Source organism: Perca fluviatilis, chromosome 17 (assembly GCF_010015445.1).
Source record: "Perca fluviatilis chromosome 17, GENO_Pfluv_1.0, whole genome shotgun sequence".
Taxonomy (NCBI): domain Eukaryota; kingdom Metazoa; phylum Chordata; class Actinopteri; order Perciformes; family Percidae; genus Perca; species Perca fluviatilis.
The window spans coordinates 9,079,500-9,095,032 of NC_053128.1; the positions used below are offsets into that span (position 1 = coordinate 9,079,500).

The following is a 15,533-nucleotide window of genomic DNA, read 5'->3' on the forward strand; positions in this document are numbered from 1 at the left end:
CTCTCCATGTCTGAAACCCTTCGTTGATAGCATTTTATTGAGTTTATTGTCAGACTCTCTTTTAAACTCTTTTTGAGAAGTCCATCTTCCTTTTTTGGGTTGCTTTGTAGTATAGGATAGCAACTTTTTCTGTTTCGATTGAATCAGCCTTTTACCATCCAAAGGGATGTGCATGCCCATCTGCATCTACATTTGTAGAACAGCCAATAGGATGGCTAAGGTCTCCCGTCACAGGCTAGAGAACTGAGCCAAGATTAGGTGCAGAGGTCTAGTTTTCTCTCTCATCTTAAATTACAATATGCTGATAGGTTATATAATAAAAATAAAACTGCCTACCCCAGCTTTAATGTTGCAGTCATGTCATGTGGGTTGGACGGTAGAGATGGGAAAGATTCTCACGTTTACGTGTCATGGTTACAATAATAAATACGTGGTTAAGGTTACGTATTAATGCTTTCCAAAAGACACCAAAAAAACCAAAGTTGACTCATCATTGGAAACAAGCAGCAGTCTCGTGTGTAAAGGACACACCTCCCTCTGTGGACCTTGTCGCTCCATAACAACGTCTCCTTACTTCCTCCTTTGATTAACTACCACAGTCCCTAGAGGGTTTTGTCACTTAAAAGTAATGATGTCATTTTAGGATACTTGCTGAAAAGACTGATGTTGTCGTTATTCTCGGGAGAACAGTTTTTCATCATCATTTGTAGGGCACTTTTTAAAAGTAACGAAGTAAAGGTACTTTATTGTCACATACACATACATGTAGCGAAATTCATTCTCTGCATTTAACCCATCCCTCAAGGGAGCAGTGACACAGGGGGGACCAGCTCCAGATCTGAGCCAGTGCCTTGATCAAGGGCACTGACTGGAGAACCTAGTACATGTTTTTTTGATGGTGGGGGAAACCGGAGCACCCGGAGGAAACCCACGCAAACACGGGGACAACTTACAAACGACCTGGATTCCAACCCAGAACCTTGTTGCTGTGAGGCTACAGTGCTATCAATTGGGCCACCATGCTGCTAAAAGTGCTTTGCACACAGCCACACATTATACACAAACTTATAGAAAGTGTGAAGACAGGTCTCAACAAGTAAGTCAGAGAACTTTCGAGCACTTCCTGATTTCACAGCAGAGGAGTCGGGAGCCCTCATTAACTTGCGGAGACACCTGCAATAATCGGTGGGCCCGCAACTGCACCGCCTTATCCTCTGTTGAAGGCACACAGGCTCCTGACTCATTCATTCATTTATAAATAGAAACCTTACAGGCTGGTTGATTGGGTATTTTGGGACAGGTTCCCTGGATATTTCCAGACCATTTGATTTCATTGTTATTTCATCAAGCTGGCTTGATTCCACTTCCAGGATTTATTTTAGTGAGTTACAGGTTAAAGTGGGGTAAAGGTAGAGGTGAGCTGATTTGCTGGTTCTCTTCAGGTAGAAGTCATCTCAGGGATTTGTTATATTTTAAAGCTCTCAAACTCAGATTAGGACTGATAGATCTGCAATGATTTATTGTGTAGTCCATTGAAAAAAACTAAACTGATAATCTATTCATCGTTTCAGTCATTTCTCAAGCAAAAATGCCCAACATTTGATGGTTCCAAGTTCTCAAATGTGAGAATTTAAGGCTTTTCTTGGTCTTACATTATATTTAACTTAATATTTTTCTTATGTTTTGGATTGAAATTTGAAAATGTCACCTTGTGATCTGTAATGAAAATAATCGTTTCAGTCCTACTTTGAAAAATCTACGGAAATTCGTTGAAATATTCTGACAAGGTTGAGGGCCTGAATTAGATATTTAACAAGCCATTACTCTGAGCTTTACAGCCTGCTGTGAGTTCTACATGGTTCTTTGAATCTCTTGTCAATTCATCTTTTCCTTCTTTCCAGGGTCCTGAAGCACTCTGTGGACGCCACTTATGAGGACGAGGGCCCCAGCCCAGGCTTCCGCATGGAGACATCCATCTTTTACGTGGTCTACTTCGTGGTGTTCCCCTTCTTCTTTGTCAACATATTTGTGGCTTTGATCATCATCACCTTCCAGGAGCAGGGAGACAAGGCCATGTCAGAGTGCAGCCTGGAGAAGAATGAGGTGTGAGAGTGGTGGAAAGTGATGCATTATGTTGTTGTTTTTCTCCCGGAAAACAATTACTCCCCTCTCCCCTAAATGAAAGAAGAACACAAGCTGATTATTTCTGAACAAGCACTAGTTTCTGAACATGTTTGTCTCTTGCATCACAAATGTTTTCTTCATTAGAAATCAGAGCACATGCTTATCCACTTCTGAACATCACTTCCAGGCACATTGTATCTAACATGGCTTACAATTCCCTCAAACAGAACAAAGCACTAAAGAAGAAAGCAGTGGGGTTTATCTTCTCCACTCTCTTCATCTCCACTTCACACAGAGTTTGTTAAAGCCATGCTGTGTTTTCTCTTAAATGTATCAGTGAGCCTCAATTTGTAGTCTCATCTTTTTATATTAAGAAACACTTAGAAAATCCTCCTGTGGCGTGCCAGCTGTCTTTCATGTTTTTAAATTAGATTTTTCCAGCACTTTTCCCTTCTATGGATTCTTCTTCTAGGATTCATACACAATTTGTTTTTGTTTTGTCTTATCATCAAACAGCGGGCGTGTATTGACTTTGCCATCAACGCCAAGCCGCTGACGAGATACATGCCAGAGAACAAGCAGTCCTTCCAGTACAAGATGTGGAAGTTTGTGGTGTCATCGCCGTTCGAGTACGCCATCATGACTTTAATCGCCCTCAACACAGTGGTGCTGATGATGAAGGTCAGTGATTCCTCCTGCTAGCGATTCAAAGCGCCAATTCCTCTCAAATCCCTCTCAGCCAGAAAAGTGATACTTCAGTTCCCAATATGATGCAGCAAACTGTTGTATAATTTAAGAGGATTGCAGAAGCAGAAGCAGTTCCCATGAATCTGTACCATTTAATAATTTAGCTCTTAAGGCAGAGATGCAATTACAAAAGCAATGTTGGTCTGGCCTTGGGACATGGTCAACAATGAAATATCAAACGGCATCACCATTGCACCACTGCGACACTTCTGCCAAACTGTGCTTGCTGCTATCGGAGAGAAGTACTCGTGTCTTGGCAATTTCTTTATTCATCTACTCAGAAGAGAAAATCTCTGAGGGAATGGAACAGCCAGTTTGGGTATTAATGCAGGCTGGTGCCAGAGAGGAGCTCTGTTCGCCCGGTGCTTGTCCAATTGTACCCACATTTGTTTCTCACACTTCAAATTTGAGTAGCATTTCAGTCCCTCAGGCACATTTTGTCAAAGGAAGCAGTGGCGCCGGCATGATTCTATTTCGCACAACAACCGCCGCAGCTCTCTTGCAGTAGCTCATATTTGCAGTAGAGTCATGCAAAAGGCCAAATACATCACACACCGCCAGCCGCACATAGAAACGCACACAGCTTCACACAATATTAAAAGTTTCACACAAAATAATGTGGTCATATCTGTAGTGACTTTCAACAAAACTAATATAGGCCTATATACAGACAAATATGTCCAGTGCGCTGTGTAACTTTGGATTCGGCGATCCATTTTTTTTGTCTCTTGTATTCAAGTTTCTTTTCTTAACACATTTTATAAATTCCTGAGTGACTGAAATGTTAGGATTCCATAACATTTCAGTCACAGGCATAGATAAAAAACTTTTTCTATATCTATCGTCCAGGATTGTGAAGTTAGTATTATGTTGCTGGATGAAGGGTTAACAACGGCCACAACTAGAAGACTTTAAAAATAAAAAAAAAAGCTAAGTTCTGATACCCTCTCACATCTAAAGAAAATGTGTCATCAGTCACAGAGTTTTTGTTAAAGACTATATATTTAGCAGAGACTGGGGATCTTGCAGGGTCACTATTTGCAAGACTACATCTAGGTTTCTTTTGAGATGTTTTGCCATCCTACACCTGGTGAAAATTTACATGAAGGAAAAACTGTTGAACAATGGAGCAGAAACAGCTTTTGGATTTGGATTTAGAATCTTGAATGTTTACTATCTAACCGCACCGAGCACTCCTATTGGTTGTTGACTTCAGTATTTGCATGAGCCAAGACTAAAAACATACGAACATTTTATTCGTATTTATTCGTATTTATTCGTATTCAACGTTTTGATTTAATTGGAATGTCAAGACAGGAAAAGGACTGACTTATTAAGATAGCTTGGGCTGAGATTTATGACCACCTTACACCAAACAATTGAGATCACAGGAGCGCACCACAACTCTAGCAAAACTCAAGCAAAACTATGATTTTATTCCGACATTGAAAATATTCCCTCGACAATGAAATCACTTGAAAATTCTTTGGGTCCTATTTTAACGATCTAAGCGCAGGTGCATTTAGGGCATGTCCAAATCCACTTTTGCTAGTTTGACGGCGGAAAAAAGGGTCCTTGCACCAGTCACATTGTTCTAAAGGGTTGTACTTAATGTCTTCATTAATTCATAGGTGCGTTTGGGGCGTAACATGCAATAAACCAATCAGAGTGTCATCTCCCATTCCCTTTAAATGCCAGGTGCGTTTGGACCTTGGCACATTGCTATTATGATGGCGGATTTTGCACCGTAATATTTTTATTTGTAATCTTTTGCATGTTTGTGTGCTGCTGCGCTTCCCAGTGTGCACGTGCTGTGCATGAGCCTAGGAGCATTTTACTAATTTGCTGTTAAAAACAATGAAATGCTGCGCTATTGACTTAAGAACAGGTTTTTGTTGGTCAATGGCGCGATCACTTCCCGCTGCATCAAGATAGCAATACGCCAAGAATGCACCTGAACACACCTGAACACACCTCCCTGTAAGACCAGCACGCCCATGGGCGCACAGATGGGCGCAGGTGCATTTGCTATTTAAACGACGCGGGCACTGGATGGGAAATGGACAACTGCGTCGGGCTTTGCACCGCGCTGCGCCGGATGCAAGATAGAGCCCTTTTGGTCTAAGGCCGGCATAACATAAACACAAACAGGCACAGATCATTTTAGTGTCACAATCACCTGTCATTACTACAGTGGAAAGACACAGTGCCTACTGATACTATTAAAAAAAAAATATATATATTTAAAATAATATACACATAATTAAAATGTGTACGTGTACTTGCCAGAGTGCGTCTGAGCAATCAAATATAATTGGTCTGGAGTGCTTCTTGCTTTGCATTTATAGTTTTCAGTATCCTAAATCTATCTGAACAGTACATAGGGGTAAATGATGCAGCTTTTACACTCTACTGTCAACTATATTAAGTGTATGCTTTGATTTCTGTCTGCAGTTCTACGGAGCGCCAGAGCTGTACGAGTCCATGCTGAAATACTTAAACATCGTCTTCACAGCCCTCTTCACACTGGAGTGCATCCTCAAGATTATTGCCTTCGGTCCACTGGTGAGACCATATGCTTCGTGTACTCATCAAGCACTCTTCAATTATTCACTGTTGTATTGTGTTTCTGTTTACACACATGAGGGGTAATCTCTCTTTGAATATGCAAATCAGCCAGAAGAATGAGATTGAGGGTGACTTCTGCATCAAGCTGCTCTTACTGTGCTTTTAGTGCTCAGTTAATTAAATGTTGTCCTTGTGAATGCTTACTATTTAGAGACTAACCGGGTATTTCTAATTAAGAATCAGAGACATTTGTTGCACTTGGATGTTTGAAGGTGTGATTTTGTTTGGGCAAAAGTACATACAGTAAAATGTATAGCAGAGGATAACAAAACAGTCAAAGTAAAAGGTGTGAGATCTCAAATTCCAGGAATGAGGATGGTGAACTGGTAAGAAAAAGAAGGGATGATTGGTAGCAGGGGTGCGCAAAAAGAATAAATCTTTTCCCAACATGGGGCCGTCTGGCCCGCAGCGAGGCGTTTTATCTCTTCGTTCCATTTACCAGGCCCATTTATTAAATGGCTTTTCTCACACACCACTTCCCTCCACCTGTTTAGCTGTTAAGCCCAGACGGATGAGCTCGCATCTGCTGGTATAAACACTCGGCTGCTGCATCTCTTCAGACTGCAGCTGCAGGGCCTGGCAGCAGCCTCTGCCCTCAGGGGCTGGGTGATTGACCAGTCTGAGGCCAACCAGGCAGCAGCTCAGCAGTTAGTTTATGCAGGGGATGTGTGCGTGTGCGTGTGTGTGTGTGTGTGGGGAGGTTCAATATTTTGAAAAGAAATTTCACACCCCTGCAACTTTTTGCATATGCACATATCTGTAAGTCTAACCAAATACCCAGACTGTAACTATGCATTAGAATTCGTACAAATATGTCATGTTCCTAAAGTTCCTGCATAGGTTGTGTTAAAGCGTAACTCTCGCCAAAATGCATCCTAGGATATTTTTGTGAATGTACGTGAGTCAAACTTCAGTTTAAAAGCAGAATTAGGACCGAATCGCCACTTTTAAGATTCACCATATTCTCGTTTTTGGGTCAAATGGCTTTTTGAATGGGAGTGCTAGCTTAGTTCCATATAAATGCACGGATAAGTCGTTGTTTTGTCGTTATTGAAAAACAATATTGACCTTGTAGTTGAAAAAGGAGCCTCATATGGAGTCTGTTCATTCGCATTCGGATATCGACTCGTTTTGACTGCCGAGGTGGTAGCGGCCGGAAACAAGAGCTGATACTTGAAGCAAAGTTTAATGTTTTGTCGAGCCTTCTTAGTGTTTCGAAAATAGCTATTTTGAGACTAGCATGAGAGTGCCCCTATCACTCCCATTCAAAAGGCCATTTGACCCAAAAACGGTGGTGAATCTTAAAAGTGGCGATTCGGTCCTAATTATGCTTTTAAACAAAATTTTGACTCACGTACATTCACAAAAATACCCTAGGATGCATTTTGGCGAGAGTTACGCTTTAACTTATTTTCATGGAGACCAAATATTCATTTTATTGGCTTTCTAATGGAATCTAATCTACATAAGATGTATAAAAAACTGAAATATGGTGATTATAAATAAAGCCTGGGGACCTGTTTATAGTATGAAAATGTCTATTAAAATATAAATGGGTTAGGAAGGTTTAAAAAGAGACAATTAGTCAGATAATTGATAGATTGTGCCGGCAAAAGACAGAGCGAGAATTAACTATCAATCAACTATTTTGATTATCAATTATTCATTGAGGTCATTTTTTAAGGCCAAAATAATTTATATAATTGTAAACTGAATATCTTCAGTTATCTTCTGAATATCTGATTTTGGACTGTTGGTTGGACAAAACAAGACTTTTGAAGATGTCCCAAGGGGGCACTGTTCACTATTTTTGGATATTTAATAGACCTAACATTAACAAAAATCACAGCAAAACAATAGTCACCTCCCTAGTTTGAACAGTTTTCCCACTCTGTTTCATCATATAGAGTATAAAAAACACAGAAAATAATCACAACACCCAGAATTGTACTATAGTTTGAATGAACTCTCTCAGTCCAGCCTGATCGCTTTATGCTCTTTGTCTTTTAGAACTACCTGAAAGCAGCCTGGAATGTGTTTGACTTTGTGACTGTCCTGGGAAGCATCACAGACATCTTGGTCACAGAGATTAAGGTAAGAGCTGCAGCGAGCATGGGCTCCGCTTGAGTGCCATTACACCAGTCTCTTATAAGGCACTTTGTACACGAGTATCAGGATTCAGTGCATGCCCACAGCTGCTGCAGCAAGCTGTTATACAGGAAGTAGATTCGGTCCATTAGTTTACTCATATACAGAATATCATTTACATTAGATTTGCAAGTAATGGCTATTTTCGTTATCCGTTTTTCTCCATATGTGTTTGGATTGATTGATGAATTATTGTCTATAAAATAGTGAAAAATGCCCATCACAAGTTGTGAAAAATTTTTTTTTATCAACAGTTTAAAACCCAAAGATTTTCAATTCACAATGTTGTACAAACAGAGAAAAGCAGCAAAACGTCACCATTGACCGATTATCGAAATTGTTACAAAGAATGAATTGGCTAATTGTTTCAGCACTAATTTACATGTCATTTTGTTTATCGAAGATGGGTATTTTATTACTGTTTTTTTCAAACATTAGCAATCTGAACCAACCACTTCAGCTATTAAATCCTGAATGTAGAAGTCATGCTTTGCTAAGCTCTTACAGTCTCAAGTCCTTGAATCCAAAGCTCAGCCAAGAAAACTGCGAGCCAAACGATATGAAATCATGAAAATCAATACATGAAACAAAGCAAGCCGCAGGGAAACAGGAGGAACAATACTGCTGTTTGCAGCATTTTGTTGTCTCTAAAAATTGACAAAAGTAATTGATTGTGAGATGGAGGGCTGAGGCAGAGTGCTGTTGCTTTCTGTGTGGCAAAGTCGGTCTCTTTCTTTGTCTGACTTTCTTTTCATGTGATCATTAGTCTTCTTTTCTGTCTCTTCTCTCTCGCTTTCCTTCTCCGTTTTTTTTTCTTCTCTTTTGCTGTTTCCATCTTCTGCTGTGTCTCTCCTGGCACCTGTGCCCTCACTCTGCCCCCTCTGTCACATCTGACACCTCTAGACGGTAAGTGGCTTTTCTTGTTGGCCGCTGATATTGTCAATTCCCCCGTCAGTGAGTGTTGTTCTCTCCCACAGTTTTAGCTTAAATTGCCTACCTTCTGAGTCCTCAATGTGACACGATATAACAGAAAAAAAACACCTATTAAACTGTTAGAAATGTGTGCCTTTACAGCGACAGTCATCTAGAGCAGTTACAGTTACATAAGATCTGACGTTTGAAATGTACATGGCAAAAATTTTTTACTTTAAAGCTTTAGGGCCCTATTTTAACGATCTGAAACGCAAGTGTGAAACGCAAAACACAAGTAGCTTTGTGGGCCGATCTCGGCCACTGTTGCTATTTTATCCGCGGGATAAATGAGTCTTGCGCCCGACGCAAATCTTAAATGGGTTGGTCTGAAGTAGCTAGGTGTGGTTTGGGCGTAACGTGAAAATAACCAATCAGAGCATCATCTCACATTCTCTTTAAGAGCAGGCGCGCTTGTTCCATGGTGGATTGCTATTATGATGGCGGATTTGCCTGGCGCACGCCAGCGGGAGCTGTCCGGGATGCGGCAAAGTAATAAATGCCCGTCTTGTCCGGGTGGCGATGTTGCTGCAGCCTCTCGGGCGCATCTCCTCAAGTCTGGAGAGGATTGCTGCAGCCATGGAGCGTGGGCCTCCAAACGCACCACCTGCTCCTGTTGTGCCCCTTCCTCCTCCCCCCCCACTCCATCTCCGTCCACCCGCTCCACCAGGATCATATCGCGCATTGCCACTCCCGGATCAGATTCCGCCGGAGTGTCCAATCCCGCCATAGTTCAACATCACGTCTCCTTAAGTCCTCTAATATTTCCTCATTTATGTCATCAACACATCCATGATTCATGGAAATGTTGTGTAAAACACAACAAGCCACAAAGAATGCTGCGACTTTTTGAGGATTGTACTGTAAAATGCCTCCTGACCTATCCAAACACCTGAAGCGCATTTTCAGTAATATTTTTCTTTGTAATTATGTATGGTTTTCAAAAATGGGAACTGCTGTAGATGAGAGAAGTGTATGCGCGTTGTGCACACACTACATTATGGCCAAGCATGCGCCCCTAAAAATAGCATCTGAATAACGCGCTACTGACTTTAGACTAGCGCCACTGACTTTAGACCAGGTTTTTCCTGGTCAGTGGCCGAATTGTTTTCTGAAACTGCAAAATAGCACCAGGTAACGTTTGCGCCTGAACACGCCTCCTCTTTTCGCTGAACCGCCCCCGGGAGCGCAAATACATTCCCTAATTTACCGATGTGCGTCTGTAGAGGGAAAAGTCCGCTGTGCGTCGGGTGCAAAATAGGAATGATACATGCGTTGGTGTACAAAGGCAATTGCAAGATAGGGCCCTTAGTGTGTAACTCTTTTATAATAATGAACGTCCGTTCCATTCAAGCCATTGCCAAATGAGTTGCTACAAAGCTAATTAAGACTATCAGCTCCACACAACTCTCTCTGGATTTCTCAGTGTGGCTATGTTTAGAAATTGGTGTCGTCCAGCGAAATTTGAGTAAAGATAATGACCTCTTCTGAAGAGTTCATCATGTTTTTTTTAATCCTCCGTGTCCACCTTGACTACATAGCAACTGTGTGGAGGAGGGGTTGGGGGTGAAGCATGATCACGGAAGGCTTGTATCATGTGGATGCACCGACAATGTTGTTGTCATTACTTAGAATTCCTCATGGGGGAGACAGAAACTACGCACTATAGCTTTAAGATGTCATTTAGTCTTATGATAAGCCAATGAAGTTTCTGTGATTTACATCAACATTGTGTACTAAGACAAGATCAGTACACTACACCCAGTGACTTGAATCTACAAAATCTTTGAGATTGTTTGGTTTGTATTGCAGCTAGATTACAATATGTCGCCACCCTGCCGTGTTTTTGTGCTTGTTAAACACTATTCTTAGACCCTAACCAGTCTAAATCTGGTTAAGACTGACATTTCTTTGCAGAGCAAGTGCTAGTATTTAACCCTTCAACTTGAATTTAACTTTTAAATGAAAGAGAATGAAAACACAGATTGGGATCCAGCTCTTGTTGTCTGTGCTGCTTGGTATAAGGCAAGAAAATCTGAGTCTGTTTTTACCATCTTGTTCCTTTGTATTATCTCTCTGTTCAATCTACTTTGATTCGTTATGCAGATAAAGCACGCTGTTCTCATTCACTGTTCTTACTTATAATTACAAAAAGTAATGCACTATTTAATTCCTGGATAACTCACATAACCCACGAGCCAGGACAGCATGGCTGCCTCAAGGAGGAAGTAAGGCGACATAGTACTGTATAAAGATCATCAAAATCTGCGTGGGTCAAACAACACAGGACTTTTACCCAGGAGACCACAGTTCATGACCTGTGTGTGAAAACAACGCTTTTACATATCGACCTATTTTATATACTTTTGTTTCGTAACTTATGCAATTAACTAACCGTACGAGATGTAAGTTACGTAACAAATGTACTTATTATAACCCAAACCATGATCTTTCCTAAACCTAACCAAGTCGTTGAGTTGACTAAACAAGTTCTGCACTGCAGGGTTTTGCAGGCGCACTGATCGCTCATGTTGCTGACATGTTGATAACTCACAGAAATGTGTGCATAACGTTTTCGTAAAATGTCATATAAAACCGTGTGAGGAAACAGTGGACAATGATATGAGATTAGTTTAAAGGGAGCCTATGTAGCTTTAGCTGTACAGTGGCAAGTCTCAGTTATGTCACATCCACAGCAATATCTACATAAAGTTAGCCACCATGAGCAGATCATACCAGACCAAGTAGGTATGTAGCAGCAAGCCCTTAAGTGTATTATTATTTTATTGCTAATGAATAAATTTGTTAAAAAGAAGTATGTGTCATTTTGTTTTTCCTCTCCAGAATAGGTATGGCTTAAAATCCCTTTATCCTGGGTTTATTTTAATACCTCACAGAGTCTCTGTTTTCTCTCCCAGGACAAAATGATCAACCTGAGTTTCCTGAGGCTGTTCAGAGCAGCTCGTCTCATCAAGCTGCTGCGGCAGGGCTACACCATCCGTATCCTCCTGTGGACCTTTGTTCAGTCCTTCAAGGTGAGTAAACACACATAGTAGGAACCTAAACACGCAAACCATCAGTATGTGCCTATAGACATGCATGTAAAATATGTAAGTAAATTTGATTTACAGTATGTAGCGAGTTTCAAAACAAAAAGTTTTTACTGAAAAAGAGACAAAGGGAATTCAATCAGGAAAGACACACGTGTATAAGAATGCAGATGTGGATTTATTCAATAGAGATTATATTGTTAAGTTCATGAATTTGATTGATTTATAGGTAAATAAAAGAATATCACTCAAAATACAAATAGTGGAAAAGAGGGATCAAAAGCAGGCAGAGGCACACTTCAGACTTCTTCTGTTAAAATCAAACTACAGTATATAGCTCTCAGCAGACAGCAGCTCGGATTTTCGCCCACTGCTGGTTTGCTCTCTAAATCCCCTGGGACAAGTTGAGTTAAATGCAGAGCGCCGGGCTGCAGCCGAGGGAATTTATAGCAGGTTTAATGTCAGTGGTGAGAGCTTTTAAGCCCAATGAAAATGGACAGTAGTTGCAGAGTGTTAAAAGGTTGCTATTTAATTACAACAAATGTTCTCCTCCTCCTCGCAGCGATATAAATAGCTGGTTAAAAGAATCGACCCTGCAGGTCAGGTTGACTGCTCGGGTTCTTAAATAAGACTGTAAAACCTTATAAGGGCGCTAGTCCTCTGCGGAGAATCCGATTTGTGTGTGTGTGTGCACAGAGACAGACGGAGAGATCAAACGAGAGGCCATATGTGTTTGTGTATGAGAGCGAGAGGTTGTAACATGTATCAGTTTGTGCTCTGTGAGTGTCTTTAACCTGTATTTATGTGTTTGTGTTCAGGCTCTGCCATATGTCTGCCTTCTCATTGCCATGCTGTTCTTCATCTATGCCATCATTGGAATGCAGGTGAGTCGTGACCAGCTGGACTAAAGGAAATCAGATTGTAATGAGTCAGCGATGGATGCCTCCTAAAAAGTGTGGATGTCTTGTTTATCCAGAGTCCATACACAACCATGGTACCCCTCCACAGGTGTTTTTACCTGTTTTGGCTAATTAAACATTTTCTCAGAACTGTACACCTTTATTATTATTATTATTATTATTATTATTATTATTATTATAAGTGCAGTTGTAGCTTATGGAGTTTGCGAACCTGAGCAGCGGTCAAACAAGCCAGAATAAGAATGATAATAAATTGGGGGTGTCGCGGGCGCCCGGATAGCTCAGTTGGTAGAGCGGGTGCCCATACAGTGGGTACGGAAAGTATTCAGACCCCTTTAAATTTTTCACTCTTTGTTTCATTGCAGCCATTTGCTAAAATCAAAAAAGTTCATTTTATTTCTCATTAATGTACACTCAGCACCCCATGTTGACAGAAAAAACAGAAATGTAGAAATCTTTGCAAATTTATTAAAAAAGAAAAACTGAAATATCACATGGTCATAAGTATTCAGACCCTTTGCTGTGACACTCATATTTAACTCACATGCTGTCCATTTCTTCTGATCCTCCTTGAGATGGTCCTACTCCTTCATTGGAGTCCTGCTGTGTTTAATTAAACTGATTGGACTTGATTAGGAAAGGCACACACCTGTTTATATAAGACATTACAGCTCACAGTGCATGTCAGAGCAAATGAGAATCATGAGGTCGAAGGAACTGCTCAAGGAGCTCAGAGACAGAATTGTGGCAAGGCACAGATCTGGCCAAGGTTACAAAAGAATTTCTGCAGCACTCAAGGTTCCTAATAGCACAGTGGCCTCCATAATCCTTAAATGGAAGAAGTTTGGGACGACCAGAACTCTTCCTAGACCTGGCCGTCCAGCCAAACTGAGCAATCGTGGGAGAAGAGCCTTGGTGAGAGAGGTAAAGGAGAACCCAAAGATCACTGTGGCTGAGCTCCAGAGATGCAGTAGGGAGATGGGAGAAAGTTCCACAAAGTCAACTATCCCTGCAGCCCTCCACCAGTCGGGCTTTATGGCAGAGTGGCCCGATGGAAGCCTCTCCTCAGTGCAAGACATTTGAAAGCCCACGTATTGCCAAAAAACACATGAAGGACTCCCAGACTATGAGAAATAAGATTCTCTGATCTGATGAGACCAAGATTTAAATTTTTGGCGTTAATTCTAAGCGGTATGTGTGGAGAAAACCAGGCACTGCTCATCACCTGCCCAATACAATCCCAACAGTGAAACATGGTGGTGGCAGCATCATGCTATCGGGGTGTTTTTCAGCTGCAGGGACAGGACGACTGGTTGCAATTGAAGGAAAGATGAATGCGGCCAAGTACAGAGATATCCTGGAAGAAAACCTCATCCAGAGTGCTCGGGACCTCAGACTGGGCCGAAGGTTCACCTTCCAACAAGACAATGACCCTAAGCACACAGCTAAAATAACAAAGGAGTGGCTTCGGAACAATTCTGTGACCATTCTTGACTGGCCCAGCCAGAGCCCTGACCTAAACCCAATTGAGCATCTCTGGAGAGACCTAAAAATAGCTGTCCACCAACGTTCACCATCCAACCTGACGGAACTGGAGAGGATCTGCAAGGAAGAATGGCAGAGGATCCCCAAATCCAGGTGTGAAAAACTTGTTGCATCATTCCCAAGAAGACTCATGGCTGTACTAGTTCAAAAGGGTGCTTCTACTCAATACTGAGCAAAGGGTCTGAATACTTATGACCATGTGATAGTTCAGTTTTTCTTTTATAAATTTGTAAAAATGTCTAAATTTCTGTTTTTGAGTGTACATTAATGAGAAATAAAATGAACTTTTTTGATTTTAGCAAATGGCTGCAATGAAACAAAGAGTGAAAAATTTAAAGGGGTCTGAATACTTTCCGTACCCAAAAAAAAAAAAAAAAAAAATATATATATATATATATATATATATATATATATATATATATATATATATATATATATATATATATATATATATATATGAGAGGTTTACTCCTCGACGCAGCGGCCCCGGGTTTGACTCCGACCTGCGGCCCTTTGCTGCATTTCATTCCCCCTCTCTCTCTCTCTCCCCTTTCATGCCTTCAGCTGTCCAGTCAAAATAAAGCCCGAAAATGCCCCCCCCCCAAAAAAAATCGATCAAAATGAGCTTTCGATTTAGAATTCAAAAGCAGGATCGTCAATTACCCCAGTACTTTTTTCTTTATTCTCCCCCGCCTACTTGCTAAAGACACAGGGTAACGTTAGCTTACCGGTAGCCTGCAGCTTGACTTTTCCAGACGCCACGGCCACTGCCGAAGTCAGCGATGACGCAGAAACAGAGCTGGAAAATCCTGCTGCTTCCCTTCCTCATGAGTGAGTTATGTAAACAAAAAACGTGGGCTCCGAAAGGACTTCATGGTGTCTTCAGGTGCACCTCCTTAAACTAGTTGTGCATTTTATTGCTAGAAAGAATCTAGTAGCTCTTATTGTGGCATTGCCGTCCCTATTGAGAAAAAAAAAAATGCATTACAACTTGTCTAATGTGGTTATGTGTGGTCAGTTTATCCATTAATGAGTTTCATGTAGGCTATGCACTGATTTATTGTAGGAATTTCATTGTTGGCTGAAACTTTGTCTCAGGTGTTTCAGTAGACACCTGCTAGCAAATGAGAATCATTAAGTATCATTTGTTTTTTAAATGACACGGCTACCTGTAGTACTGTGTTATTTATCTTAAGTTAGCTGACGCTATGCTAGCTTCCTGTGTATTGCAGTCCAGACAGGGATGCAATAGGCGAAATTTGAACACTTTGTAAACTTTATAATGTCCCACAGTACAACAGCACAGTCATCTGCCTTCAGTAAATTTGCATCAACACATCACTGACATACAGTAGTCTCAATGAAAATGTAATATTATACCTTTCACAAACCAAATATGTAT

General features: G+C 41.0%; 1 protein-coding gene across 3 annotated transcripts in view; it reads left to right on the forward strand.

Moving 5' to 3' along the window:
• cacna1bb (calcium channel, voltage-dependent, N type, alpha 1B subunit, b) overlaps positions 1-15,533 on the forward strand; it is a 226,803-nt gene that overhangs the window by 175,353 nt on the left and 35,917 nt on the right. For 2 of the 3 annotated variants that reach the window (XM_039780356.1, XM_039780358.1), the window contains 7 exons: positions 1,902-2,103; positions 2,641-2,805; positions 5,326-5,436; positions 7,510-7,593; positions 8,551-8,553; positions 11,535-11,651; positions 12,485-12,550. In XM_039780356.1, the coding sequence (XP_039636290.1) occupies positions 1,902-2,103; positions 2,641-2,805; positions 5,326-5,436; positions 7,510-7,593; positions 8,551-8,553; positions 11,535-11,651; positions 12,485-12,550 (748 nt within the window). The remainder of the gene's footprint in view (positions 1-1,901; positions 2,104-2,640; positions 2,806-5,325; positions 5,437-7,509; positions 7,594-8,550; positions 8,554-11,534; positions 11,652-12,484; positions 12,551-15,533) is intronic. The other variant, XM_039780357.1, reaches the window with a different exon arrangement.